At 48.8% G+C, this 25,927-nt stretch overlaps 2 protein-coding genes across 8 annotated transcripts in view; one reads left to right on the top strand and one right to left on the bottom strand.

Annotated features, from left to right (window-relative positions):
• The first annotated feature begins 563 nt into the window (after positions 1-563).
• Rxfp4 (relaxin family peptide/INSL5 receptor 4) lies at positions 564-1,688 on the top strand. Its single transcript, XM_042682344.1, has one exon. The coding sequence runs from the start codon at positions 564-566 to the stop codon at positions 1,686-1,688; it is 1,125 nt and encodes a 374-aa protein (XP_042538278.1).
• A 5,219-nt stretch (positions 1,689-6,907) lies between these two features.
• The window catches only part of Arhgef2 (Rho/Rac guanine nucleotide exchange factor 2), a 37,591-nt gene continuing 18,571 nt past the window's right edge, over positions 6,908-25,927 (bottom strand). For 5 of the 7 annotated variants that reach the window (XM_042681566.1, XM_042681562.1, XM_042681564.1 and 2 more), the window contains 20 exons: positions 24,651-24,718; positions 24,256-24,319; positions 22,128-22,260; positions 21,802-21,911; positions 21,501-21,647; positions 20,699-20,949; positions 20,384-20,509; positions 19,906-20,023; positions 19,479-19,727; positions 15,262-15,338; positions 14,711-14,880; positions 13,661-13,728; positions 11,432-11,632; positions 10,975-11,091; positions 10,774-10,841; positions 10,620-10,655; positions 10,359-10,409; positions 9,716-10,159; positions 8,968-9,151; positions 6,908-7,421 (listed from right to left, as the gene is read on the bottom strand). In XM_042681566.1, the coding sequence (XP_042537500.1) occupies positions 7,348-7,421; positions 8,968-9,151; positions 9,716-10,159; positions 10,359-10,409; positions 10,620-10,655; positions 10,774-10,841; positions 10,975-11,091; positions 11,432-11,632; positions 13,661-13,728; positions 14,711-14,880; positions 15,262-15,338; positions 19,479-19,727; positions 19,906-20,023; positions 20,384-20,509; positions 20,699-20,949; positions 21,501-21,647; positions 21,802-21,911; positions 22,128-22,260; positions 24,256-24,319; positions 24,651-24,718 (2,756 nt within the window). In that variant the 3' untranslated portion in view covers positions 6,908-7,347. The remainder of the gene's footprint in view (positions 7,422-8,967; positions 9,152-9,715; positions 10,160-10,358; positions 10,410-10,619; positions 10,656-10,773; positions 10,842-10,974; positions 11,092-11,431; positions 11,633-13,660; positions 13,729-14,710; positions 14,881-15,261; positions 15,339-19,478; positions 19,728-19,905; positions 20,024-20,383; positions 20,510-20,698; positions 20,950-21,500; positions 21,648-21,801; positions 21,912-22,127; positions 22,261-24,255; positions 24,320-24,650; positions 24,719-25,927) is intronic. The other 2 variants (XM_042681563.1, XM_042681561.1) reach the window with 2 other exon arrangements.

Raw genomic sequence — 25,927 nt, 5'->3', positions numbered from 1 at the left:
AAGACTCTAGAGCCTTTGCTTTTTCCTGTCTCTTTGATGTCTATTTTGGTTTCCTACCTGTATACACCTTCCTTGTCAAGACCCTAAAGGAGTTTTGTCTACAGAAGAGACTTTGCACGGTTTGGAGAACAAGGATTTCTAGTTTGGTTCTTTTCATCTGAATTTCTAGTTCTCTTCCTAGGATGGAGGTGGGGGGCTGTTCAATGTAGTATGGTAACTACCATCCTTCTCCTTCCTGTTGTTTAGCCTTTCACACACACACACACACACACACACACACTCCGTGTCCTGCCCCACCTACACACACACACACACACACACACACACACACACTCCGTGTCCTGCCCCACCTACCACCAGTCTTGTGCTACAGGGAAGTTGTAGGCTTTTCCAGCTACACCCCTCCCTCTGAGGTGTGGGTGTGGGTGTGGGCTGGACTCCTGACAGCTAGAAGGCCTCAGAGAAACATTCAGTCCTGAGCCTCCTGCTGAGAACTTGAGGTGGTGTCTGGTGGGTGCTTGCTGGTCCCTCTGCTCAGCACCACCAACTTCTGATGTTCTGCAATGCTCACACTCAATTCTTCTGCCGCTTTGCCTATGTTCTTCTGGATCAACACGTCTGGAGGCAGCGTGCTGAGTGCTGATGATGCAGCGATGCCTGTTGAATTCCTCATCCTGCGGGTCACAGTTGCCCTAGCCTATGGGCTTGTGGGGGCAATCGGCTTGCTTGGAAATTTGGCTGTGCTCTGGGTCCTGGGGAACTGTAACCGGCGAGCTTCCAGCACCCCTTCAGATACCTTTGTCTTCAACCTGGCGCTGTCAGATCTTGGGCTGGCCCTCACTCTCCCCTTCTGGGCAGCTGAGTCAGCATTGGATTTCCACTGGCCCTTTGGAAGTGCCCTCTGCAAGATAGTCCTGACAGCCACTGTCCTCAACATCTATGCCAGCATCTTCCTCATCACAGCGCTGAGCATTGCCCGATACTGGGTGGTGGCCATGGCTGCAGGGCCGGGCAGCCATTTCTCTCTTTTCTGGGCCCGTGTAGCCACCCTCGCAGTATGGGTGGCAGCTGCCCTGGTGACAGCACCTACAGCTATCTTTGGGGCTGAGGGTGAGATGTGGGGCGTGCGCCTCTGCCTGCTGCGTTTCCCCAGCAAGTATTGGCTTGGGGCCTACCAGCTGCAGAGGGTGATTCTAGCCTTTGTGGTCCCCTTAGGCATCATCACCACCAGCTACCTGCTGCTGCTGGCGTTTCTGCGGCAGAGGCAGCGACGGCGGCAAGACAGCAAAGTCATAGCTCGCTCTGTCCGTATCCTGGTGGCCTCCTTCTTCCTCTGTTGGTTCCCCAACCATGTGGTCACACTTTGGGGTATCCTGGTGAAGTTTGACCTGGTGCCTTGGGACAGCACTTTCTACATCATCCATACCTACGTCTTCCCTGTCACCACCTGCTTGGCTCACAGCAACATTTGCCTCAACCCTGTGCTTTACTGTTTACTACGACGGGAGCCCCGACAGGCTCTGGCAGACACCTTCAGGGATCTGCGGTCAAGGCTGTGGCCCCAGGGCCAGGGCTGGGTGGAACAAGTGGCCCTAAAGCAGGTAGGCAGGCAGTGGGTAGCAAGCATCCCCCGGGAGAGTAGCCCTTCTACCATGCTCATGAGCATGGACAAAGGGACACCTGGGTGAAGAGTACAGCTAAACACTCTCCTCTTCTGGGATCTGCCAGATGCGGGACCCACACATCCTAGGGAGAGTCAGCCCTCTGCACAGCTGCAGTGTCCTCAGGGCAAGTCTGAGCCTCTGAGCACCAACTCTGGGTATGGTAGAATGGGGAGGCCAGGGCCTGGATCAGGGCTGAGTATGACACAGCTTAAATCACTATTTGAAGATGGCAAAGAGTAGGAACTGAGAATAAACCTCTAGATTATCCACAAATTGTCTTGACCTTTTATACCAGTACCACCTCCAGTTCAGTGTGGGATAATTTTCTGCCATATTTCTGCTGTAAGTATTCCAGGGAACTTTTTCCTTAGGTGTCTAATCTATCAGAAGTCAGTGCCCCGTCTGTTTGTCCTCCTGTAACCTTCACCACCAAATAGAGTGCCCCTGATGCTTCTCCAATACCAACGTCCCCAGGGCCTTCTTCCTCTGTCCTCTTTTTTTTTGGCCAGTTCTGGGGCTTGAACTCAGGGCCTGGGCAGTCCTTGAACTTCTTTTGCTCAAGGCTAGCACTCTACCACTTGACCACAGCACCATTTCCGGCTTTTTTTTTTTGTTGTTGTTGTTTATATGGTACTGAGGAATTGAACCCAGGGCTTTATGTATGCTAGGCAAGCACTCTACCACTAAGCCACATTCCCAGCCACCAACCTCCTTTTTCTTATAGGTGCCCACAAAAATAGAAGCTGGGTGATGGTGGCTCATGCCTGTAATCCTAGCTTCTCGGGAGGCTGAGATCTGAGGATCGTGGTTCCAAAGCCAGCCTGGGCAGGAAATTCTGTGAGACTCTAATCTCCAGTTAGCCACCAGAAAACCAGAAGTGACACTGTGGCTCAAAGTGGTAGAGTGCTAGCCTTGAGCAAAAGAGCTCAGGGACAGCATCAAGGCCCTGAGTTCAAGTCCCACAACAACCAAATGAAAAGAAGGAAGGGAGGGAGGGAGGGAGGGAAGGAGGAAAAGAAAGGAAGGAAAGAAAGAAAGAAAGACGTAACTTCAGCAGAGACTTTAGTCTCCAAAGCTGTAGCTCCCTGGAAGGGAAGATGCCATATGTTGGGTCTTGCTAGAACCCCTATAGCACCTGCCATTCTCGGTATAAAACACTGGTGATGATTGGAAATACATGTCTCTACTTAAATTAGGATTTGGAGAGAGAATAACAAATTAAAGATGTGGGTGAAGTGAAGGAAGATACTGAAAGTTGAGAGGCTAAAGGTGGGGCCAGGAAAATAGAAACCAGAGAAAGTGGTATTTTAGTCTTGTTTCCCCAAATGCTTAGTTTTGAACATTCAGTGTCAGAGCACCTGGATTTGTTCCTTGATCTCAAGAAAGTTTCTTTACCTCTCTGTGCATCAGTTTTCTAATCTACGAAATGGGCTATTGAGGAATCAAGTGTCTGAAATTTAGGTCTAGCTATTATTTTCTCATCCTATGTATAATGGAAGGCAGAAATAAGAAGGGGAGGAAAAAGGAGAGTAACTGGAAGGCAGGGGGCTGAAGGAGCCTTGAAAGTCTTGTCTGGGTTATTGTGGTAGTGCATAGCTGTAATCTTAGCACTTAGGAGGCTGAGGTAGTAGGATCATGAGTTTGAGGCCAAGGTGAGCTACAGAGTTGTGACCCTGGTTCAAAAAAAGAGCTTAGGGACAGTGCCCAGGCCCCATGACCAACAAAAAACAATGGCTCACGCCTATAATCATAGCTACTCAGGAGGCTGAGATCTGAGGATCACGGTTCAAAGCCAGCCCAGGCAGAAAGTTCTATAACACTCATCTCCAATAAACCACTGGAAATGGCACTGTGGCTCAAGTGGTAGAGCGCCAGAGTTGAAGAGCTCAGGGACACTGCCCAGGCCAAGTTCAAGTCCCATGACCCATCAAAACAATAACAAACCACCAACTAAATGTCTTGAAGGGCAGATCTGTCTCCACTGGTGCTTTTTTTTTTTTGTTTTCCAAGTCAAGAAATATCAATGATAAGACTTTTGGGGGCCAGCCTCTGCACAGAAGGGAAGAGCAGCTCCTGCTTGTATGTTACCCCCTTTAGGACAAGATCTCTGATGTGCCTTGTAGCTTGACACTTTCCACTCAAGGTCCCAGAGTAGCAGTGTGTCCTCTGGAGGGGAGGCCACTGGCTTTGCTTCTAGAAGCCCTGAAGAGCCACCCAATTCACAACATAGTAGGCAATGGGAAAGAGATTTAATTAGGCTTTTGATGTTCAATTTCCTCTATTTGATAATGTTTAAACTGGTTCCAAAATTCTGGGTCTGTTCCCAGCCCATTCAGGAAGATGGAAAATCCTCCCTAGCCTAAGTACCCTCTTTTCAACCCCCAGCAGCTTTTCTGATGTCCTAGCTTGGGCTCCGGATATTGATTTCTCAGGGGGGGATCTCTGTTTTATGGTACCCATAGGTAAATATTGACAAAATGTACACAGGTCCAAAACAGAGCTGAGTAAATGCACATAGACCTACCATTGGAGGGGTAGTGAGGAGACAGGAAGGGTGTGGAGATGCAAGAGGGATGGGCAGGATTAGGCATGGCAGGCCCAAGAGCTCCTCTAGGAATGGAAAGAAGCATTGTGATCGCAAGCACAAGGCCCCACCCCACAACTTTGAAAATACAGCAGGAGAGATTAATGTTTAAGACAGTCCTTGAAAGTAGGTTTAGAGAGAGGAACAAGGGATACAACGGTGAATGAGAGAAACAGCTGTCAGAAACAGGCACCATGTTTTGAGGCTGAAGATGAGGTTAGGTAAAAGGGTGACACAACAGTGCTGCTGGGAATAAAAGTGTTTCTCTCTAAGGAGCTGTGGCTTTTCCACATCCCCATCTTGGTGGTCCTTTGGATGCTAACACCACCCCTACCTCTCTAGCCCCACAGGTCTTTCCAAGTTCAGGCCTCAGCTCTTCTTTCATAGAAGACAGATGCTAAACCTTAGTGTGTTTGAAACTTGAAGTTTTTAGTATTTTTTGGCAGAGTAGCCAAGTGCATGTGGGGGGGTCGAGGGCTAAAACTAGGACTGGCTATTCCTGGGTTATCTATCCTGGCCTAGCCACCTTTCTGCACCTAGTGAATAAAATGAGAATTTTTTTTTACTTTTTTGGTCGTGGGGCTTGAGGACTCAGAATCTGGGGGTTGTTCCTGGACTTTTTGCTCAAGGCTAGTGCTTTAACGACTTGTGCCACAGCACCACTTCTGGTGGCTAATTGGAGATAAGAGTCTCCTGGACTTTCCTGCTGGGGATGTCTTTGAACCAGGATCCTCAGATCTCAGCCTCCAAAGTAGCTAGGATTACAAGCATGAGCCTACTAGGTACCCTGCCTGGAGCCTCATTCTTAACCCTGAGGCTGTACACTCACACCAACCGGTATACAACCCTAGGCTCTGTGTCCCCACCCCCACAGCCCAAGGGCATCTGTCAGAAACAGGAAATGAACCAAACCCAAAGCAAGAACTGAAACCAGTTACTCTCTCCTAGAGGCAATGAGCAAATAAGTAGTAGTTGTGAGCAGTCCATCACCCCAGGGCTCTCTCTGATACTGGAGATGAACCAGGGTACAGTAGGGGCTGGTTCCGAGAATAACATTGGGGAGAGGGCAACAGGAACTGTTGCCAAAGGGGGCAAAAGGTAGATGTGATTTGTAACCACAACATGCAAATAAGATGAAACAAGTTTTCTAATATTTGAATCCCCGAGTCATTAGAAACTGGTGCTACTTCTTTTTTGCCAGCCCTAGGGCTTGAACCCAGGGCCTGCACACTGTTGCTGAGCTTCTTTTGCTCAGAGCTAGCATTCTACCACTTGAGCCACAGTGTCACTTCCAGTTTTTTCTGCTTATGTGGTACTGAGGAATTGAACCCAGGGGCTTCATGTATGCTATGCAAGCACTCTACTACTAAGCCACATTTCCTGTTCACTACTTCATTTTTTTTAGTTTTTTTTTTGTCGGTCATGGGGCTTGAACTCTGGGCCTGGGCGATGTCCCTCAGCTCTTCAGCTCAAGGCGAGCGCTCTACCACTTGAGCTACAGCGCCACTTCCAGTTTTCTGGTGGTTTATTGGAGATAGGAGTCTCACAGTCTCTCCTGCCCGGGCTGGCTTTGAACCACGATCCTCAGATCTCAGCCTCCTAAGTAGCTAGGATTACAGGCGTGAGCCACCAGCGCCCAGCTCACTACTTCATTTTTATCCTGGCATTTGTGAGTTGCTATTTAAAATGACTAGCAGTTTAAGCTGTGCACTGGTGGCTTATGTCTATAATCCTAGTTACTCAAAGGGGCTGAGATCTGTGGATCAAGGTTCAAGGCCAGCCTGGGCAGGAAAGTCCATGGATCAAGGTTCAAGGCCAGCCTGGGCAGGAAAGTCCATGAAACTCTTATCTCCAGTAAACTACTCAGAAAAAGCCGAAGACTGGCAGCTGCATTTGGTAACACTTCTTCTGAGGCACCAGAAACTGCCAGTGGAGAGGAAAAGTCACCTTTAGAGGAACCTATGTCACCCCCCCCCCCAGCCCAACAGGAGAATATGTAGTCATTACAAAACAGCACCTCATGGGGTTTCAGGTCTTTAATTTTCTGTGTGATTTTTTTTTAAAACAATCAAATTGGCAGAAAAAATGGCTGGAGCTGGTAGGCATTGGGGGGTTCCACTGAAATCCCCCAAATTCATACTGAGGTTTTAGGTCATAGTTGCTAAGGTGGGTGATGAGGTTAGGATTTCTAGAGATTTCCCAACCCACACTAGAACTTCTTCCAAATGGCCAAGGAAGAGGTCAGAATAGGAGCCCCATTACTATAGATGAAGGGAGAGGTCACTGTCTCTCCCCCACCACTCAAGTTCAGAGATGTGGAGATAGAAGGCTACGATCTCTAAGTGCCTACAATCTTCTCTTAAAAATATAAAACACGTGCAGTTGGCTTTGGTACAAAAACAAAACAAAACAAAACAAAAAACAACAGCAACAAAAACATTCTGGTCCCTGTGGATTTTTCTCTCACCCCCAATAAACCAAGATGGCCACCCTAACCTCTACCCCATCAACTCTAGGAAGCCAGGTTATCTCCCTGAGATTTCCGTGGAGGATGGAGAGAAGGGAGAACAGCAGTAGGAGGGCAGCAGGAGTAGGAAAGGGACAAAGTCCTGCCCACAGCCCTCCTTAAAGGGGTAGTAGGCCCTGGCTGTGGTCTTGCTTTCTTTCATGTTTGCTGGGGAGAGTGTCAGACTTGAACCCTGCAGCCGCATGGCTAAGCCTGAATACCCAGACCCCAGTAGTGTTAAAGGAGAAGGGCCCCTGATCCCTATGGCTTGGTTCCCATGTCTCTGGTCCTTTAAGTCTCCTCTCTCCCCCTATAACTAATAAACAATAAATAAATAAATTTTTCTAAAGTAGAGGGAAGAAGGCATGAAAAATTGGCATCTGTGGTGTAGGCTTTTGGATGCCACTGGGGGTTATTGTGGCCTAAATCCCCCACTTCCTAAATGCCCCTAGGTATCCAAGGATCCCAGAGCTGGCAAGGACAATTAGCAGTTCTTTCAAATGTTCCCTCATCATTGGCAGATTGGAGTTCTCAAGGTTTGCCCCCCTCAGTAATGTTCTTCAGGGGGGCACTGGGCAGAGGGAGGGGCCCGCTTAGCTCTCTGAAGCCACAAGTTCCCCATCTCGGTTCTCTGTCTCCTCTGGGATGTCTTGCATTCGAGTAAAGTCTGAAGAGGGACAAGGTAAAGCCAGTGAGTGAGACTTTCCCATGACAAACTACACCCCTATATTACTGCCTCCCCATCTTCAGACTGTGGAGGGATAAACGCTCAGGTGAGGGAAAAGTCAGCAGTGGGCCATATCTTAAGTCTTTTTTTTTTTTTGGGGGGGTCCGGTCGTGGGGCCTGAACTCTGGGCCTGGGCGCTGTCCCTCAGCTCTTCAGCTCAAGGCTAGCGCTCTACCACTTGAGCCACAGCGCCACTTTCCGGCTTTTTTCGTTTTGCTTATGTGGTGCTGAGGAATTGAACCCAGGCCTCATGCATACAAGGCAAGCGCTCTACCACTGAGCCACCTTCCCAGACCCTTAAGTCTTTGATATATAAAGATACAATTATAATCAGGGCTGGGAATGTGGCTTTGTGGTAGAGTGCTTGCTTAGCTTGCAGGAAGCCCTGGGTTCGATCATATAAAGAGAAAAAGCTGGAAGTGGCGCTGTGGCTCAAATGGTAGAGTGCTAGCCTCGAGCAAAAAGAAATTCAGGGGGCTGGGAAGGTGGCTCAATGATAGAGTACTTGCCTCATACATGCATGAGGCCCTGGGTTTGATTCCTCAGCAACATGTGAAAGAAAAAGCTGGAAGTGACACTTTGACTCAAGTGGTAGATCACTAGCCTTGAGCTCAAGAGCTAAGGGACAGCACCCAGTCCAGAGTTCAGGCCCCACAACCAAAAACAACAACAAAAAAAAAGAAGCTCAGGGACTGTGCCCAGGCCCTGAGTTCAAGCCTCAGGACTGGCCCCAAAAATTTTTTTTTGAATTTTTTTTTTTTTTTTTACAATTTTATAATTTGAGGGATAAAAACATGGCTTAATGGTATCCAGCCAGCCTACCAACTACAATTAAGTTGCTCTTTGATTAGATTGTATTTCCTGTACCAATTACTGGGAGCTTCAGGAACTATAGACTTGAAAGCTTCTGAAATTTTTTCACTTTAAAAATGGTTTTCTTGGGGCTGGGAAGGTGGCTCAGTGGTAAAGCGCTTGCCTTGCATGCCTGAGGCCCTGGGTTCGATTCCTCAGCACCACATAAGAAAAAAGCCAGAAGTGGCGCTGTGGCTCAAGTGGTAGAGTGCTAGCCTTGAGCTGAAGAGCTGAGGGACAGCGCCCAGGCCCAGAGTTCAGGCCCCACGACCCGACCAAAAAAAAAAAAAATGGTTTTCTTGGCAATCCCTTAGTACAGCCTTTTTAAATTTTTTTCCAGTTGTAGGATTTGAACTCTGGGCAAGTACTCTACCACTGAGCTACCTTCCCAGCCCCAAAAATATTTTTTAAATAAAACTGAAAGAGAAAAAATGGATTTCTACCTGCAAAGCCTAAGAGTCGCCAAGCAATTAAGAGGAGAAACCCCTCCCCGTCTGCTTCCTAGAGCTCCACCCTGCTCAGTACAGGAAGTCCTGGCTCACCTGGAATGACTGTGGGCATCAGCAGCCAGTTCACTTAGAAACATACCAGGCCATGGCCCACACTTACTCCATGACCCCCACCACTCTCTCACCTCGTGGACTGTGGGGTGGAGACAGTCGGCTGCTCCCTTCCTCCTCACTGCCTGTGTCAGGGTCACTACTGTCTTGCAGTCGCTCCTCCGGGCTACCCAGCTCCTGCCTCTCACGGTCCTCAAAGGGTCGGTGGAGGGAGCGAGTAGTCACAGGCAGATCCAGGCGGTCATGGCCACGGCTAGGCTATGGATAGTAGGCAGGAAAAGTAGTAAGCCAGGGGATGAGCAACATGAATATTGCAGGATCTGCTTAGCTAAGGGCAGTGGGCCCTACGAGGCCTCAACACAGGCTTTCTTTCCTCTGGGGTCCAGCAACATCTGCCACCACTGGCTTCTTTTAGTGTTGACCATCCAGGTTGTTTTCTTTCAGCATCTGTCCCTGCACTTATCTGAATTCTTTTTCTTCTTTTTTTTTTTTTTGTCGGTTGTGGGGCTTGACTCTGGGCCTGGGTGCTATCCCTCAGCTCTTTAGCTCAAGGCTAGCACTCTACCACTTGCACAGCGCCACTTCAGGTTTTTCTGGTAGCTAACTGGAGATAAGAGTTCTCATGGATGTTCTTGCCAGGGCTGGCTTTGAACCATGATCCTCAGCTCTCAGCCTCCTGAGTAGCTAGGATTACAGGCGTCAGCCACCAGCATCTAGCTATTGCCTGATTTCTTAAGTTAAAAATCTCCAACAGGCCAGTATCTTTGAGGTTCTATGGACACTTGAATCTGGCCCAGGTCAGTTCACTACATGCTACCTTACCTGTGGGGGGTTGAAGCTCAAGTATAGGGCATCGCCTGCTGGGAGGCTTCGTCTCCTAGGATCCAGAGGCCTGCGGGCCCAGGGGGCCTCTGCTGGGAGTGGCTCATTCTGACCCAAGGCCGCCAACTGCCTTCGAGCCTCTTCAGCCTCCCGCTCCAGCAGAGCCCGGGCCTGCTCACTTTCCCGGAGCCGAGCTTCCAGGCTGCCGGCCTCAGTTGCCCGCTCTTCACCCAGCCGCCGACAGCGCCGCAGCTCCTCTTGCAGCAGTGCATGCTGTCGCTGCAGTAGTGCCAGCTCTGTGGCCTGCTTTTCAGGAGCCACAGGCCCAGCCCCGGCCCTGCCAGCCTCACCATCCCGGGAATTAGCTCGAGTCAGCTTCTCCCGACGCTCAGGACCCTCTGGGAACCGGGCTTCCATTAACGTGTCCTGCTGAGCCACAGCTGCCTGGGATGGGATGGGGACACATGGGGTACATCAGCAGCCTGTGTTTCCTTCTACACCTTCCTCTCAGCCCAGGGGATTAATCCTGTAGAGGTTGGCCTGAGGGAATACTTAGAAAAGACTGTTAAGGTGACTAGGCCCACCTACACCCACCTCTCTGCACAGCTATCATCCTTCCCCATCCCAGCCCTTGCCCACTGACCTGTAAGCCATGAAGAAGTCCATAGAGATTAACCAATCGCTGTAACACTTCCTGAGGACAAAGGAGAGAGTGGGAACAGTGCCCATGTTTAGGATGGGAGCACTGCCCAGAAGCTGAACAAGTATGGGTGTGGGTGAGGGAACAATACTATCTGGGAGATACTTTGAGGTACTGTCTTTCTCCACCCCACCCTAAATTGAGATACAATTTTTCAGGCTGGGAGTATCATCCTGTCTCCCATACCAACAGATTCCCACTTACCTCCTGAGGGGATCTTAGCTGGTTTCCATTTCGATCCTGCAGAAAGGGGCAAGGATGGAGAATCAGTGGACACACAAGTCCCCACTGCCAGCCCCAGAGGCCAGCTGCACCTTCCCACCCTCTAGCCAAGCCCCAAAACCTCTAGAGAAGCCACCTTCTGGTTGGAGTCTGAGTCAGCTCTGCAGAGCTCAATGGAGCCATTAAAGGTCCTGGCCTCTCCATCTGTTGAGGGGGAAAAGGAAGGTTTTGAACTCACTTTCCTAGACCTCACCCTACTGAGTCCCTGAAGCCCCCGTTCTGTTTAGTGCCCCCCCCCCCCCCGCCTACTACCTTAGTCCCCGGTCCTAGCACTCACTGGCAGTGACCCCAGGACTTGTGTTACCACCGCTGTCTGTTTCCAAGGGCAGGGATTCTCGGGATGTTAAGAGCAGCTCCACTCCAGGCCCCACTAGTAGGTCTTTCAGGCCCTCCACTGATGGAAAAAAGGAGGTGATGAGGATAGGAATGACAGAACCCCATGGGTCATCCCATCCACTGAACACACATGGACCATTCAGCAGGTATTTAGAAATGCCCTACATAGGTAGTGGGCAGACTTTCACTCAGTCATGTGGGAGACAAAGGTCATTTAATATTTCCAAGGACATGTAAGTTTACACACGAGGACCATGTCTCTCCCTGATATTCTGAGGAACTGGCCAGAAGAGGTACTTGGGCTGAAGAGTTGATAATCCCTCTGGTCTGCCCATACGTCCACTAATTAGGTGATGGTGAACACATGTGCCTAAACTCTTCCTGGAGAGCTCCCTCACCCTCACGGATGGCATCTTGCAGCAGCCGCTCGCCACGAGGTGACTCCAGGGACTCTGAGCGGAAAAGGCCCCTGGGCAGGCTGGGCAGGGGAATCCCACTACTGCCATCCTCTTCTGCCTGGAAGTGGGTCATCTCAGCAAACAGTCCAACCTTCTCCTGCAGCAGTTCTACCAGTGCCCGGTCCTTCTGCTGAAGTTCCACTGTGGGTGAGAAAAAGGTGAGCATGTGGAATAACCCCGTGTGACAGCCACAGGGCAGAGGTGGGCTAGGAAGAAAGGCAGAATTTTATTTTATTTTATTTTGCTGCTCATGAGCTTGAAATCTAGGCCTAGGTGCTGCCCCTGAGCTGCTTCTGCTCAAGGCTAGCACTCTACCACTTGAGCCATAGCACCATTTCCAGCTTCTTCTGAATAATTTACTGGCAATAAGTCTCAGAGGGTTTCCTGCCTGGGCTGGCTTCCAACCATGATCCTCACATCTCAGCCTCCTGAGTCACAGCACCATTTCTGGTTTTCTGGTGGGTAACTGAAGATAAGAATCTCACAGACCTTATTGCCCAGGCTGTTTTTGAACAGCGATCCTCAGATCTCAGCCTCCTGAGTACCTAGGATTACAGGCCTGAGCCACCAGTGTATGGCTCAATATTTTTTATTATTTTTTATTTTTCTCCTTTCCTCGGGCTTGAACTCAGGGCCTGGGCACTGTCCCTGAGCTGCTTTTGCTCAAAGCTAGCACTCTATCGCTTGAGGTACAGTGCCACTTCCAGCTTTTTTCTGTTTATGTAGTACTGAGGAATTGAACCCAGGGCTTTATGCATGCTAGGCAAGCACTCTACCATTAAGCCACATTCCCAACCTTCAAATTTTTTCTATTTTTTTTTTTTTAGGTCGGGTCGTGGGGCCTGAACTCTGGGCCTGGGTGCTGTCCCTCAGCTCTTCAGCTCAAGGCTAGTGCTCTACCACTTGAGCCACAACGCCACTTCCGGCTTTTTTTTTCTTTTTGCTTATGTGGTGCTGAGGAATCGAACCCAGGGCCTCAGGCATGCAAGGCAAGCGCTCTACCACTGAGCCACCTTCCTAGCCCCAAATTTTTTCTTTAACATATTTTGTTTTTATAACAAAAGTGACAAAGATTTATGGCAAAGATTAAATTGTCTACCATATTCTTTCCATCCTTCTTTAATTATAGAATGTGAACGGGGCTGGGAAGATGGCTCAGTGGTAGAGCGCTTGCCTTGCATGCCTGAGGCCCTGGGTTCGATTCCTCAGCACCACATAAGCAAAAAGAAAAAAGCTGGAAGTGGCGCTGTGGCTCAAGTGGTAGAGCTCTAGCCTTGAGCTGAAGAGCTGAGAGACAGCACCCAGACCCAGAGTTCAGGCCCCACAACCGGACCCCCCCACCAAAAAAAAAAATAGAATGTGAACAAGTTTCATTTGGACATAGCTGCCCAGGCAGATTATTTCCCAGCTTTATCTACAGCGAGTTACACACTGCCACGTGCTAAGCCCAGTAGGAACTGAACTCACAGCCTTATATTTGCTAGGCAAGTCTTTCAGCTATTTTTGCTTTGGTTATTTTTGAGATAAGGTTTCACTTTTTGCCCACACTGGCCAGGAAATCAATTCTATTTATGTTTCCCACAATAGCTAGGATGACAGGCACACATCAACAAACCTTTTCTGCTGAGACAGGGTTTTGCAAACTTTTTGCCCAGGCAGGCCTCAAACCTCCTCAGCCTCGAATCCTTCTGATTTTTAGTATTCCCAAACAGACAGGATTATAAGTGTGAGCCACCATTGTTTGGTGAAGAAACTTTTTTGTTGGAGTTGTTTTTTTTTTGGCTGGTCGTGGGGCTTGAACTCTTGGGCTTGGGCGCTGTCCCTCAGCTCTTCAGCTTAAAGCGGGCACTCTACCACTTGAGCCATAGCACCACTTCTGGTTTTCTAGTGGTTTATTGGAGATAAGAGTCTCAAGGCCTTTCCTGCCCAGGATGGCTTTGAATCGAGATCCTCAGATCTCAGCCTTCTGAGTAGCTAGGATTACAGGTGTGAGCCACCAGCACCAGTCCTTATTGGTGTTTTGGTATAGCAGGTCATATAGACCCTTACTAGGGACACTATACAACCAAAAAACACCCCCATAGAATCATCTCATCTTTTTAGCAATTGCATAATATTTGTATGGATATATCACAAAGTATTTCATAAGCTCCCTGTGGGTGGACTTACTCTTGATCCGCCTCAGGTAAGCCTCATCTTCTGTCTCAATCAGGGGGAAGTCTTCCCTGGATGGACATCTGGAGAGGTAATAGGTCAGGTGGGGTTGGCGGACAGATGTGAGGTTACATATCAATAATCAGTCTTCCCTCCTTCTGATACATGTTCTACATTCCCCTTATCTAGTAAGCTTCCTCACATCTTGGCTTCATTGACTTTTATTTATTTATTTTTTGTCATCTTTAGGGCTTAAACTCTGGGCCTGAGTGCTGTCCCTGAGCTCCTTAGCTCGAGGCATGTGCTCTACCACTTAAGCCATAGTGCCACTTCTGGTTTTCTAGTGGTTTATTGGAGATAAGAGTCTCATAGACTTTCCTGCCCGGGCTGGCTTTGAACCAAGATCCTCAGATCTCAGCCTCCTGAGTAGTGAGGATTACCGTGAGAGCCACTGGCTCCTGTGCTCTTTTTCTCAAGGCTAGCACTCTACCACCTTGAGCCATAGTTCCATTTCCAATTTTTTTTTTGTTAATTGGAGGTAAGAGTCTCACTGACTTTCCAGCTCAGGCTGGCTTTAAACCATGCATGATCCTCAGATCTGAGCCTTCTGAGTAGCTAGGATTACAGGCCTGGATGCATAAACACTTTTACATGTAAACTTCCCTTCTTGGCTCTATCAGGTTGAGTTTAATGGGAACCATCCCATCTTCTCCCTAACATCAATGCTTTTATTATCTTCTTTTTTTCATTTTCAGAAAAGATAAAATGCAATATAATCCAAAAAACAGTCTCTTGCCTACAGATCAAGATGTTAATGAGGCTCAAACTGTCCTTTTGGCTGGTAGCTGTAACCATTCTAATTGTTCTTTTGCTTTTCAGCTCATGCTACATTTGAAAGGTAGTTGAGGTTTTCAGCATATAAACTTTGACATGATTCTCTCAGCCACTGCTCCTCCCTGTTAAAGCTAGGTTCTGTTCCCAGGTGGTACTGAGGCCTAGCACAAATGCCATAGGTACTTCTGAGGCCATATGTACAAACAACACAGGCAGCAGGCACACACTCACACGCGCACACTCTGCTGAATGACTCGCATCCAGGTGCTCCGGTCATCCCGGGATGCTGTGTGCACCTCATACATCTCAGGAGGGGCCGCGCTAATCAGAAACATCCCCTTTTCTTGGTTGGCAATGTCCCGAACAATCAGATTCTGCAGTGATACCACCGAAGGCTTGTCCTGTTGGGAGAAAGAATTAAGCCTGGGAATCCTAAGCTAATTAGGTCTTCAATCCTGGAATGCCCAAAGGATTGAGGAAGACACGCTGCCCCCTCTTCTGGGCCATTCAGAGAGAACTTGGAAATGTGTATGACCTTTGTCAGATTGACTTTAAGATTTATTTTCATCATCTATAAAATGCCAGTGGCTAAAAATGGGCTTTCCTCATAAATATTGAAATATCTGAATATAATAATATGATAGCAAAAATGATAACTAATTTTTATTTTATTATAGTAATAGTTATAATAGTTGACAGGAAGACTCCAGGGCTTTTTCACTTGGGGAAGAAAGCAAGCAGAGCTTGAGACATTTGCAAGTGTTAAGAGAATAAGGACTCACCAGAGCAGGAAAGATGTACTTCTGATCCTTCTCTTGGAGAAACAGTAGCACATCGGTCATGAGCAGCATTAGCACATCTGGTAGGAGTATAAAGTGGGAGAATGGTCAGCACTAGAGAGACTGAGCAGCCATTTCTCTGTGGGCCTACACCATCAGATAGAACTTCCCATTCCCCTCTTCTTCCCCTAATCCCCCTTTTCTTTTGGTTGCTTCTGCCACCTTTGTAGACCTCCCACTTTCTCATTCTGAGAGCAGAGAAATGAAGGGGAAAAGAGAGATGTATGTGATACCAGATAAAACACCCTTTTAGGCTAGCAGGGACAGCAGGAGACCACTCAGTGCTTTTGTAGAAAACTGCCACAGCTGATCAGGCTTCTTAACCAAAGGTCTACAGGTTCCCAGGATAGCCACTGCTAGCTCCAGGGGCTCTGTAAACCTTCTGAAGTTGCATCGACAGCTGGATGTATCAATATAACATATATGTGTATTCTTCTGGGTGGAAGGGTCCAATAGTTTGTTTTGTTTTGGTAGCACTGGGGTTTGAAGTCAGCCTTGCACTTACTCGGAGAGTATTCTACCACACTTGAGCCACACTTCCATTCCTGCTTTTTGCTGGTTACTTATAGATGAAATAGAAGGAACTTCTCTCTCTCTCTGTTTTTTGGTGCTGGTCCTGGAGCTTAAACTCAGGGCCTGGGAGTTGTCCCTAAGTTAATTTGTGTTTTTGCTCAAGACTAACAGTCTACCACCTGAGTTATAGCTCCACTTTGGTTTTTTTGGCAGTTAATTGGAGATAAGAGTTTCACAGACTTTCCTGCTTTGAACCATAATCCTCAGACCTCGGCCTCCTGAGTAGCTAGGAACACAAGCATGAGCCACTGACACTGGTCTGTAGAGAACTTTTCTGCCAGGGATCGCCTAGCAATCCTCCAGATCTCAGCCTCCTGAGGAAGCTAGGAATTTAGGCTTAGTCAATGGCACCCAGCTCCCAGACTGGTCTTGAACTTGTATGGGCTCAAGCAACCTCCTGGCCTCAGCCTCCTGAATAGCTGGGAATAAAGGTGTATGCCACATGGGGCTGGGTCCAAGGCCTTTATGTTACTAAGGATTCTAAGACCAATAGGAGCTATGTGTTTCCCAGCCTTTATGGGCTTCCCTAAGTTTCATGTCTAGCATCTAACTAATATAAAAATCTTTTTTTTTACGTTTTTGCCAGTCCTGGGGCTTGAACTCAGGACCTGGGCGCTGTCCCTCAGCTCTTCAGCTCAAGGGGAGCGCTCTACCACTTGAGCCACAGCACCACTTCCAGTTTTTTTTTTCTGTTTATGTGGAACTGAGAATCTAACCCAGGGCTTTGTGCATGCGAGGCAAGCACTCTACCACTAAGCCACATTCCCAGTCTAATATAAAATCTTTTTTCTTTTTTGTCAGTCATGGGGCTTGAACTCTGGGCTTGGGCGCTGTCCCTAAGCTCTTCAGCTCAAGGCGAGCACTCTATCACTTGAGCCACACCACCACTTCTGGTTTTCTGGTTGTTTACTAGAGATAAGAGTCTCAGGGACTTTATTGCCCAGGCTGACTTTAAACTGTGATCCTCAGATCTCAGCCTCCTGAGTAGGTAGGATTACAGGTGTGAGCCACCAGCACTGAGCTAACATAAAATCTTTTTTTTTTTTTTTTTGGTGGGGGGTCCGGTCGTAGGGCCTGAACTCTGGGCCTGGGTGCTGTCCCTCAGCTCTTCAGCTCAAGGCTAGCGCTCTACCACTTGAGCCACAGCGCCACTTCTGGCTTTTTTCTTTTTGCTTATGTGGTGCTGAGGAATCGAACCCAGGGCCTCAGGCATGCAAGGCAAGCGCTCTACCACTGAGCCACCTTCCCAGCCCTAATATAAAATCTTTAAAAAACTTTTTTTTTTGGGTCCGGTCATGGGGCCTGAACTCTGGGCCTGGGCACTGTCCCTCAGCTCTTCAGCTCAAGGCTAGCGCTGTACCACTTGAACCACAGCGCCACTTCCGGCTTTTTTCTTTTTGCTTATGTGGTGCTGAGGAATCGAACCCAGGGCCTCAGGCATGCAAAGCAAGCGCTTTAACCACTGAGCCACCTTCCCAGCCCCTAAAAAACTTTTTAAAGTATCTGACCTAAATTCTTTCTGCCTTGGCATATTCCTATTTTTCACTTTGTGCTCAGTAAAGGGAGAAAGTTCACATTCTGTCTACTAGAGGAGGATTGAGAGGTCAGCCCTCATCCAACAAAGGTCAATTCTATGCAACCTAGATGTCACAGTCAAGAACACATACACTCACCCTTCATCCTTGGGATCTTACTAACTGTGGGCATACAGAATGGGAGGGCTTTTGCTAAATGCTCAGAAATAGAGCTCTGTAGCCTTGCTATTTTTAACCCTCGATGCTTTATATTCTTAGCTGCTGTGTGGGAGAGATGAAAAGGAGAGAAATGGAAGAAGCTGGTGAAGACAGAATATCCAGGCCCTCCAAGCAGATTTTATGACCTGGACACAGAGGAGCAGGCACTCTGGCCTCAGATGTCACTTGTTTTTGTCCCGAGTCCTTACCCCCAAAGCTGAAGCTGCTACTTTCTTGCCCTGATTTAGACAGAATACTTTGCAAGTGCACAAAAATTCTGAAAAGGGAGCCCACAGGACTCCATTCTCTCTCGCCTTTCCTGCCTGACCTTCTCTGGGTTCAGCCTCTCCCTGGAAACTCCCAGCTGTGCTCCTTGAATGCCAAAGCATTCCACAGCCCTGATGGCTGGGATTCCGGTTGGGGAAATTAACTGCCTTAATCTTGTCCTGTGGTCTGCATTTCTATTTTTTTTACCCCTGGGACTAGGGCTTGAACTGAGGCTCTAGCATCACAGGGTCTTCCACTCTTCTTTTTTGGTCAGTCCTGGAGTTTGAACTCAGGGCCTGGGCACTGTCCCTGAGCTTGTTTTGTTCACTCTATCACTTGAGTCACAGTCCCCTTCAGGCTTTTTCTGTTTATGTGGTACTGAGGAGTCGAACCTAGGGCTTCATGCATGCTAGGCAAGCACTCTACCACTAAGGCACACTCACAGCCCAGGTCTTCCACTCTTGAGCAATGCTCCAGCGTGTGTGTGTGTGTGTGTGTGTGCGCGCGCGCGTGTGCGCGCGCTGCTGTGGGGTCTGAACTCAGAATCTCAGACTTCAGCTAGCATGCTTAGCTAGCACTCTACCACTGGGAGCCATACCTCCAGCTCACCTTTTTATTGGTTATTTTGGAGTCTCAAGGACTTTTCTGGCCAGGCTAGCATCAAACCTTAATCTTGTAGATATCAGCCTCTCAGACAGCTAGGGTTACAGGTATGAGCTACCAATGCTCAACTGTGGTTTACATTTCTATGTCTTCATTAAAACTGATGGTTCTCTGGCCTGGCAAGGACCACAGAAATGAATATAAACTCATAAGACTGTCTTGTCCAGAATATTAAAAACAGAATGCAAAACTTTGGCTGCAATAAACAACGTATCTTTTCCTCCTACCGAGTCTCATACTTGGTGCAGGCCTACATAAAGAGAAGTCTTTTTCTTTTTTTTTTTGGTCATGGGGCTTGAACTCTGGGCCTGGGCACTGTCCCTCAGCTCTTCAGCTCAAGGCTAGCACTTTACCACTTGAGCCACAGCGCCACTTCTGGCTTTGAACTGTGATCCTCAGATCTCAGCCTCCTGAGTAGCTAAGACTACAGGCGTGAGCCCAGCGCCCAGCTAAGAGAAGTCTTTTTTTATTTTTTTGGGTTGGGGGAAGGGGGTCTAGTCATGGGGCCTGAACTCTGGGCCTGGGCACTGTCCCTCAGCTCTTCAGCTCAACGTTACTACTTGAGCCACAGGGCCACTTCCAACTTTTTTCTTTTTGCTTTATGTGGTGCTGAGGAATCGAACCCAGGGCCTCAGGCATGCAAAACAAGCGCTCTATCACTGAGCCACCTTCCCAGCCCTAAGAGAAGTCCTAAGAGTGGCTGTATCTCCCATTCTAACTCTGGACTCTTGTAGGCGCTTCCCAGAAAATCACTGATCTTTTGTTTATTTTTATGTTTTTGATAGCGTCTCACTATACAGCCCAGGTCGACTTTGAACTTCCTATATAGTCAAGGCTGCCCCGGAATTTATGATCATCCTACCTCAGCCTCCTGAGTGCAGGAATTACAAATGTGAACCACCACGCCCAGCAAGGTCTACTGACCTTTAAAGCGACCTGTCGCTGTCTTCCAGAGCAGGCAGCCATCATGGATGAGCTTGCGCCGCAGAAGCTCCTCTCGGCCAAAAGGGCCCTTGCCAGGTACTGGGGCCTGGGCCCGAGGGTCCATGCGGTTATAGATTTCCTGCAGGCGAGCTCCTTTCTCCAGCTCATGAACATCTTGGTCCACATTCGACAGCAACTCTTTCACTAGCCCCAGTGCTGCTGTCAGGTCCTGGCGCTCCTCCTCAATTCCTGTACCAGAAGGCCAACATGGGGGACAACTTTCCCACTGTCATTCCAGTCCTAACTCCCACTGTGTCCCAACTCTACCTTTACAGGCTTCCCATAACTCCATACCTGCCCTTTGAGCCTTTATCATCCCAAGCCTTTCCTTACCCATAATATCCCCCTCCCTGGTGCTTCTCCTCACCATGGGAATGCTGAAGGATCCGGTTGATGAGCACTGGATACTTGGTGATGCGCTGAGTCACCAGGAGGATGCATTCCTGTACCCCATGTCGCTTCAGCACAGCTAAGCGGGTCACTTTCTGCAAAGGAAGAGGCAGGGCTCAGGGCTGTCGAAAGATGCCAGTCCTAGCTTTTGGGGCTGGTCCTGCCTTGGCTATTACCTGACACTGGTCTATGTGACATCAACTGGAAAATGGGGACAATGTCCCCGATTTGTGGTAAGGATCAACCCAACAAAGTCAGGAAAAGTGGATGGGAAAATAGTAGGAGATACTGTCCTCTCTGAGGGTTAACTCTTGACAGGGTCCACAAATCTAAAGGGGTAGCCAGTGCTTGCTGTCTGGGTAGGCACAGATCACACCTGACCTTCCCATGAATGAGGAAGATGGATTCAGGCTTATGAGGAGGTTGTGAGTCTGGATCTGCAGAGGCTGGCTCACCCGAATGAACTGCTGGAAGCGTTTGTCTCGAGCATACAACTCCTTATAGAGCTTTAAGGCCTTTGTGTGGCGGCTACAGAACTCTGAGTAGGTCTTCCGCATCTGCTCTGCACTGGGACCTGAGAACTAGATGTCAGGAGAGCAAAGCCAAGTCAACATTTCTCACAAAATCATACCTTATCCCTTGGGCATACCTCCAGCCTCCTGCCAAACAGGCTGGCATCCTGCCTCTGGAGTGTGGTTGGAAACAAACAAACAAAAAAATGCTCACTCCTCCTTCAATGACTATTACCCAGGGGTCCTACCCTTTCCCACCTGGCTGATAAGCAGGTCACCCAAACGATGGATGACAAAATTCCGAGTGCTGCCAGGGCACAGGGCTTGGCGCCGGCGTTCTAACAGTTGGCTAAGGAAGCGGGTATGAATGTCATTGAGCTCATCCACGCAGGGGAATAGGCCCTGGACCACTCCTGGCTCTAACTGTAGTTCTTCTAGCATCCCAGTGCGGAAGAGGCGGGTCATGATCTTCAGTGTCTTCACATGGTGCAGCTCCGTCTGGATTAGTTCTGTGGGGACAATGGGTCATTCAACCTTCTACTCTGGCTTGAGCACAATTTATGGGCCCCTTGGCTGGTCGCTTTTAGGTTAACATCTGCATTAGTGGGATCTTAAATCATTTTTTAATTAATTTTTTTATCTTTACACCTGTCATCTGACGATTATCAACTATTTTAGGAAAAGAACCATGTGTCTTCTATACATCTAAGCCTCCCACACCCAGCATGGTGTCGTACATTAAAAAGGCAGAGTGAAAACTGAGAACCACGTTAAAAAAAGGGATAAAGATGGAGCAGTTGAATATGATTGGTGCATGCCTGTATTCTCAGCACTCAGGAGGTAGAAGCAAGAGGATTGTTGGCTACCTAACAAAACCTTGTCTCAAAAAAACAAAACAAAATATGGGGCCTTGGAGACCAGGTGAAGGCCTAAGGAGCAACCTGATGCCAAGCAGGGTCATGGAGGTAAAGAGTCTGGAGAGGTGGGACTGCTAGAAAGGAGAACATAGACAATCAGGGCCTGGTAAGGGAAGAAGGCTGGGGTGATGCAGTTGGCTCACCATAAATGACATCCTGCTGCTTCATTACTTCCTTTTTATGTTGCTGCAGGAAGCTGCCATCCACAGCAAGGCTCCAGGAATCTGCTGCAAAGTCCTTCTCGTCCATTTCAAAGTCACTCATCAGCTCATTATAGATCACTTCTGCACCTGGGCATCAGTAGAGGAAGAAACTCAGAACGGATTCCTCTTTCCTGGTTTCTAGGCCCTCCTTTACATCCCTTGTCTCCCTGCCCTTCCCAAGGCTGCTCCCACCAGCCCTGCTTCATCTCCTCCAAGTCTCTCCAGCCTCAGGCATGCTCACCTTCATCAATAAGGGATTCCACTGACAGGGTTCGGTTTCGCATGTTGAGGGAGTCTGTGGACTGAGAAAGGATCCGACGCAGCCCCAGGGGAGACTCATCATTGAAATGTCTGAAGGAAGTGAAGGTTGTCTGCATCATCCCTACTCAGGCAGAATATCCCTTCCCAGGAGGGGAACCAAGACTGGGAACTTGAAAGGCAGTCACCCTAAGTTCTCCTTACTTATCAGTCTACAATTCTGAACTCAGAGATGGAAAAAAACCTTAGTCCCCCCCTTTGGGATCCATACTCTGCTACCTGGTCTTCCCTTCCCCAAAAGAGGCTCACCCAGCAATGTTGGTGGTAGAAACACTCTTAGCTAAAGACAAGGAGGAGCGACCACGGCGGGAGCCAAGGAGGGACTGTCGGAAGCTGTCGGAGGAGGGGTAGATGGCAGAGGTAGGCCGCTCCCGGGTAGTTGCTGTCAGGAGAGAGGCCAAGCAAGCAAAAATCAAACTCTCTGCCTCCCCAGAGTTCCAGCCTCCCAAGCTCCTCCACTAGAAACAAGGTATTCTCTGGAACCACTCCCGGCCCTTCTGGTCCAAGAAACACTTATAATGTCACTTTACATCTGTACTATCCTCCAATGTTTGCAGAGCTTTTTCTTGCCTTACTTCCTCTCTGAAACAAACTGAGCAAAGTGAAGCTCAAAAAAAGTAAGAAGACCTGATCAGGACCAATGATGATGAGACTTGGGGCTCTGATCTTTCTGCCTAAGTACCATGTTGTTACACCAAAGCTATCTGACCAAAACCTGACAATTGCCATGAATATTACCAAATGCAGTGATAATAATACAAGGCCAGGCATTCAAGCCTCTAACCCTACTACTTGAGATTGGGAGAATCACAGTTTGAGCGCCAGCCCAAGCAAAATGTTTGTTACAAACTCCATCTCACTCATGGCTCAGCAAGGTTGTGTGTGTCACCTACAGGGGAGGTACAATGTGGTTGGGTATAGTGGTGTACACCTATCATCCCCAGAAACACAGGTAAGCATGAGTAGGAGTACCAATCCCCAGGCTAACTTACTGAGCATACCTCAAAAATAAACAATGTAGACAGGTGCTGGTGGCTCTTGCCTGTAATCCTAGTTATTGAAGAGGCTAAGATGTGAAGACCACAGTTCAAAACCAGCCAAGGCAGGAAAGTCCATGAGACTTTAATCTCCAATAAACTACTAAAAAAAATCCGGAAGTGGAGCTGTGGCTCAGGTGGTAGAGCAATAGTCTTGAGCAAAAGAAGCTTAAGGACAGGCTGGAAATGTGGCTTAGTGGTAGACTGCTAGCCTCACAGCCCATAGAAATGGGAGCATCTACCTTTATTTTACAGATGAGCTAAAGGAGCTCAGGGACAGAGGCCAGGCCCTGAGTTCAAGTGCTAAGACTGGCAAGAAAGAAAGAAAGAAAGAAAGAAAGAAAGAAAGAAAGAAAGAAAGAAAGAAAGAAAGAAAGAAGGAAGGAAGGAAGGAAGGAAGGAAGGAAGGAAGGAAGGAAGGAAGGAAGGGAAGGGAAGGGAAGGGAAGGAAGGAAAGGAAAGGAAGGAAGGAAGGAAAGGAAAGGAAGGAAGGAAGGAAAGGAAAGGAAGGAAGGAAGGAAGGAAAGGAAAGGAAAGGAAGGAAGGAAGGAAAGGAAAGGAAGGAAGGAAAGAAAGGAAGGAAGGAAGGAAGGAAAGGAAGGAAGGAAAGGAAGGGAGGAAGGAAAGGAAGGAAGGAAGGAAGGAAAGAGAGAAAAGAAAGAAAGAAAGAGAAGCAGCAGCAGCTTAGGGATAGTACCTAGGCCTTGAGTTCAAGGCCCAGGACCAGCACCAAAAAAAAAAAAACAAAAACCAAAGCCGGGCGCTGGTGGCTCATGCCTGTAATCCTAACTACTCAGGAGGCTGAGATCTGAGGATTGCAGTTCAAAGCCAGCCCAGGCAGGAAAGTCCGTAAAACCTCTTATCTCCAATAAGCTACCAGAAAACAGGAAGTGGCATTGTGGCTCAAGTGGTAGAGCACTGGCCTTGAGCTGAAAAGCTGAGGGACAGTGCCCAGGCCCAGAGTTCAGGCCCCACAACCACCACCAACAACAACCAAAAAAAAGGTCAAAAAGGGGTTGGAGGTGTGGCTCAAATGGTACAACGCATGCCTTTAGTGCAATCCCTAGTAAAAAAAAAAACAGGTAAATGATACTAATACAGCATGTACCAGGCCCAAATGACAGACCATCACAATCCTTCAGCCCTATAAGGATTTCCCTGTCCTACCTCTAAGCCCAAGAATATAGACCATCCCCTTCCTTATGCCCCTTTTAGCCACTTCCACTAGAGAGGAAGTTGCTGTGTCAAGGTATAACCTCAGGGGGGCAGCAGAGCCCATGAGCTGAGAAGCCTGGGGTCCCAGGGGCTTATGGTGGCCTCCCCAATACCCAACTACTCACTCTTACTTCGAAGAGAGACAGACTGCAAGGCAGTGTTGTTCTTCAACAGAGCAGCTTTCTGTTGCTATGAGAAAGAGCAAGAGACACCAAGAACAGCTGTCACCTAAGGATCACCCCCTCCAGAACCTAGGAGGAAGCAGGTACTGGGCACTGCTCCCTGGGGAGAAGCTAGCACTATGGTTACAGGAATCAGGATGGCAAAGCCCAGTGATGTGGGGCCATGTCTTCAGCAGTAGGCCTGATCCACTAGGGTCTGAGGCCTGGGGCTGAGGGTCTGGGCTGCCCCGTGGTAAGAAGGGTGGAGGAACACAGGGTAGGGAATGAATGCAAAGGCATGAGGGCACCACACGCTTATTACCCTCTCCCCCAGCCCTTTGCCCTCCCTGTCATCTCACCTTCTGCTTGACCTTGGTACAGTTGGCCAGGGTGTCTTTACAGCGGTTGTGGATAGTCACATTGCAGGCTGGGAGGGTGGGGTAAAGAGGGTAAAGGGAGGGCTGGGTGGTACAGGAGGGGACACACCCATGTGCAGACACCCATCTCCCCCTGGACACAGGTATTTCCCCCCTTCCCATACTTCTCAATAATTACCACACCTTAATCCCTTCTCCTCCCACCTCCCTCTTTCTTGAAGCAGGAAGTGAAGTGAGAGAGGGGTCTGGATGTGAACTGGAATCACAGAGTCAGGAGGAGTGAACAATTCTGAACTTGAAGCAAGCTTGAGATGTGGACTACAGGGAAGAGGAGTTACTGCTGTTAGAGATGAGCTGGAGAAGCACAAAGGAGGGTGCAACTGGAAGATGAGAGCAAGGACTCCCACAGACCACACGATGACAGGATGGCAGCTGGGGCGGGGGCTAGGGTAGGGAGCCGTGAACACTCCTTGAGCGCTAAGGACATGCTCCACCTTGACAGTGTTCCACAGCCCAGAGGTGGGTGCCACTACCCTTATTTTACAGATGAGGAACCTGTCCTGGAGATGTTGTAATCAATAGCCTGATACCCTCTTGCTGGTAGCAGAGCTGGCATTTACTCCTTCCTGCCAGTGCCGCACATATATGCCCACTGCCTCTGGCTGGGTCTGAGCAATTCCAAGGCTGATGGATCTAGTGGGGAATAAACAGGTCCACGCCTTGCCCTGCCTTCCCTGCCAATCTATCAGCCTTCTGTTCTGATCCCAGTCAGGCTGCCTCTTCCCTTCCAGGCCCAGGGAGTCCTGTTCACCACGCAAGGCAAACCTACAGCTCCCACACACTCCATCTGCTTCTCCCCCACTTTCTGCCCCACCTCGCCATGGAGTAGGGAAGAGGAGGAAAAAGGAGGGATAGCCAAGTCTAGGCACAGGACCACTGATGTCCCCTTCCCAACACACTCGCAGGCCTTGGCCTTCTCCAGCTTCCCCTCCCCCGCCCAGCACCGGAAACGCTGCTAACTCCTTCAGACAATACTCAGCCCCAAGCTCACTTCCACAAATACAAGGCAAGTAGGGTGGGGCAGAAGGTTCAGACAGATGTGGGGGCTACAACACTGCCCACCCCCCCCTCCCAAGGAGCTCCCTTCTACCCCCAACACCTAGTGTCTCTGGATCAAACCTCCGCTTTCCACCTGCTCTCAAAATAGTAGTGCCCGCCTCCCCAGTTCCCCTGGCAACAAGCTTCCGGACTGGGTATTT

This window comes from Dipodomys spectabilis, unplaced genomic scaffold (assembly GCF_019054845.1).
Source record: "Dipodomys spectabilis isolate Male_0828 unplaced genomic scaffold, ASM1905484v1 ptg000069l, whole genome shotgun sequence".
NCBI lineage: Eukaryota > Metazoa > Chordata > Mammalia > Rodentia > Heteromyidae > Dipodomys > Dipodomys spectabilis.
The sequence above is the reverse complement of the archived record's forward strand: the minus strand, read 5'-3'. Positions and strand labels throughout refer to the sequence as shown.

Excerpts from the sequence above, each read along its gene's own strand:
- Rxfp4 (XM_042682344.1), top strand. The coding sequence starts at position 564 with ATGCTCACACTCAATTCTTCTGCCGCTTTGCCTATGTTCTTCTGGATC.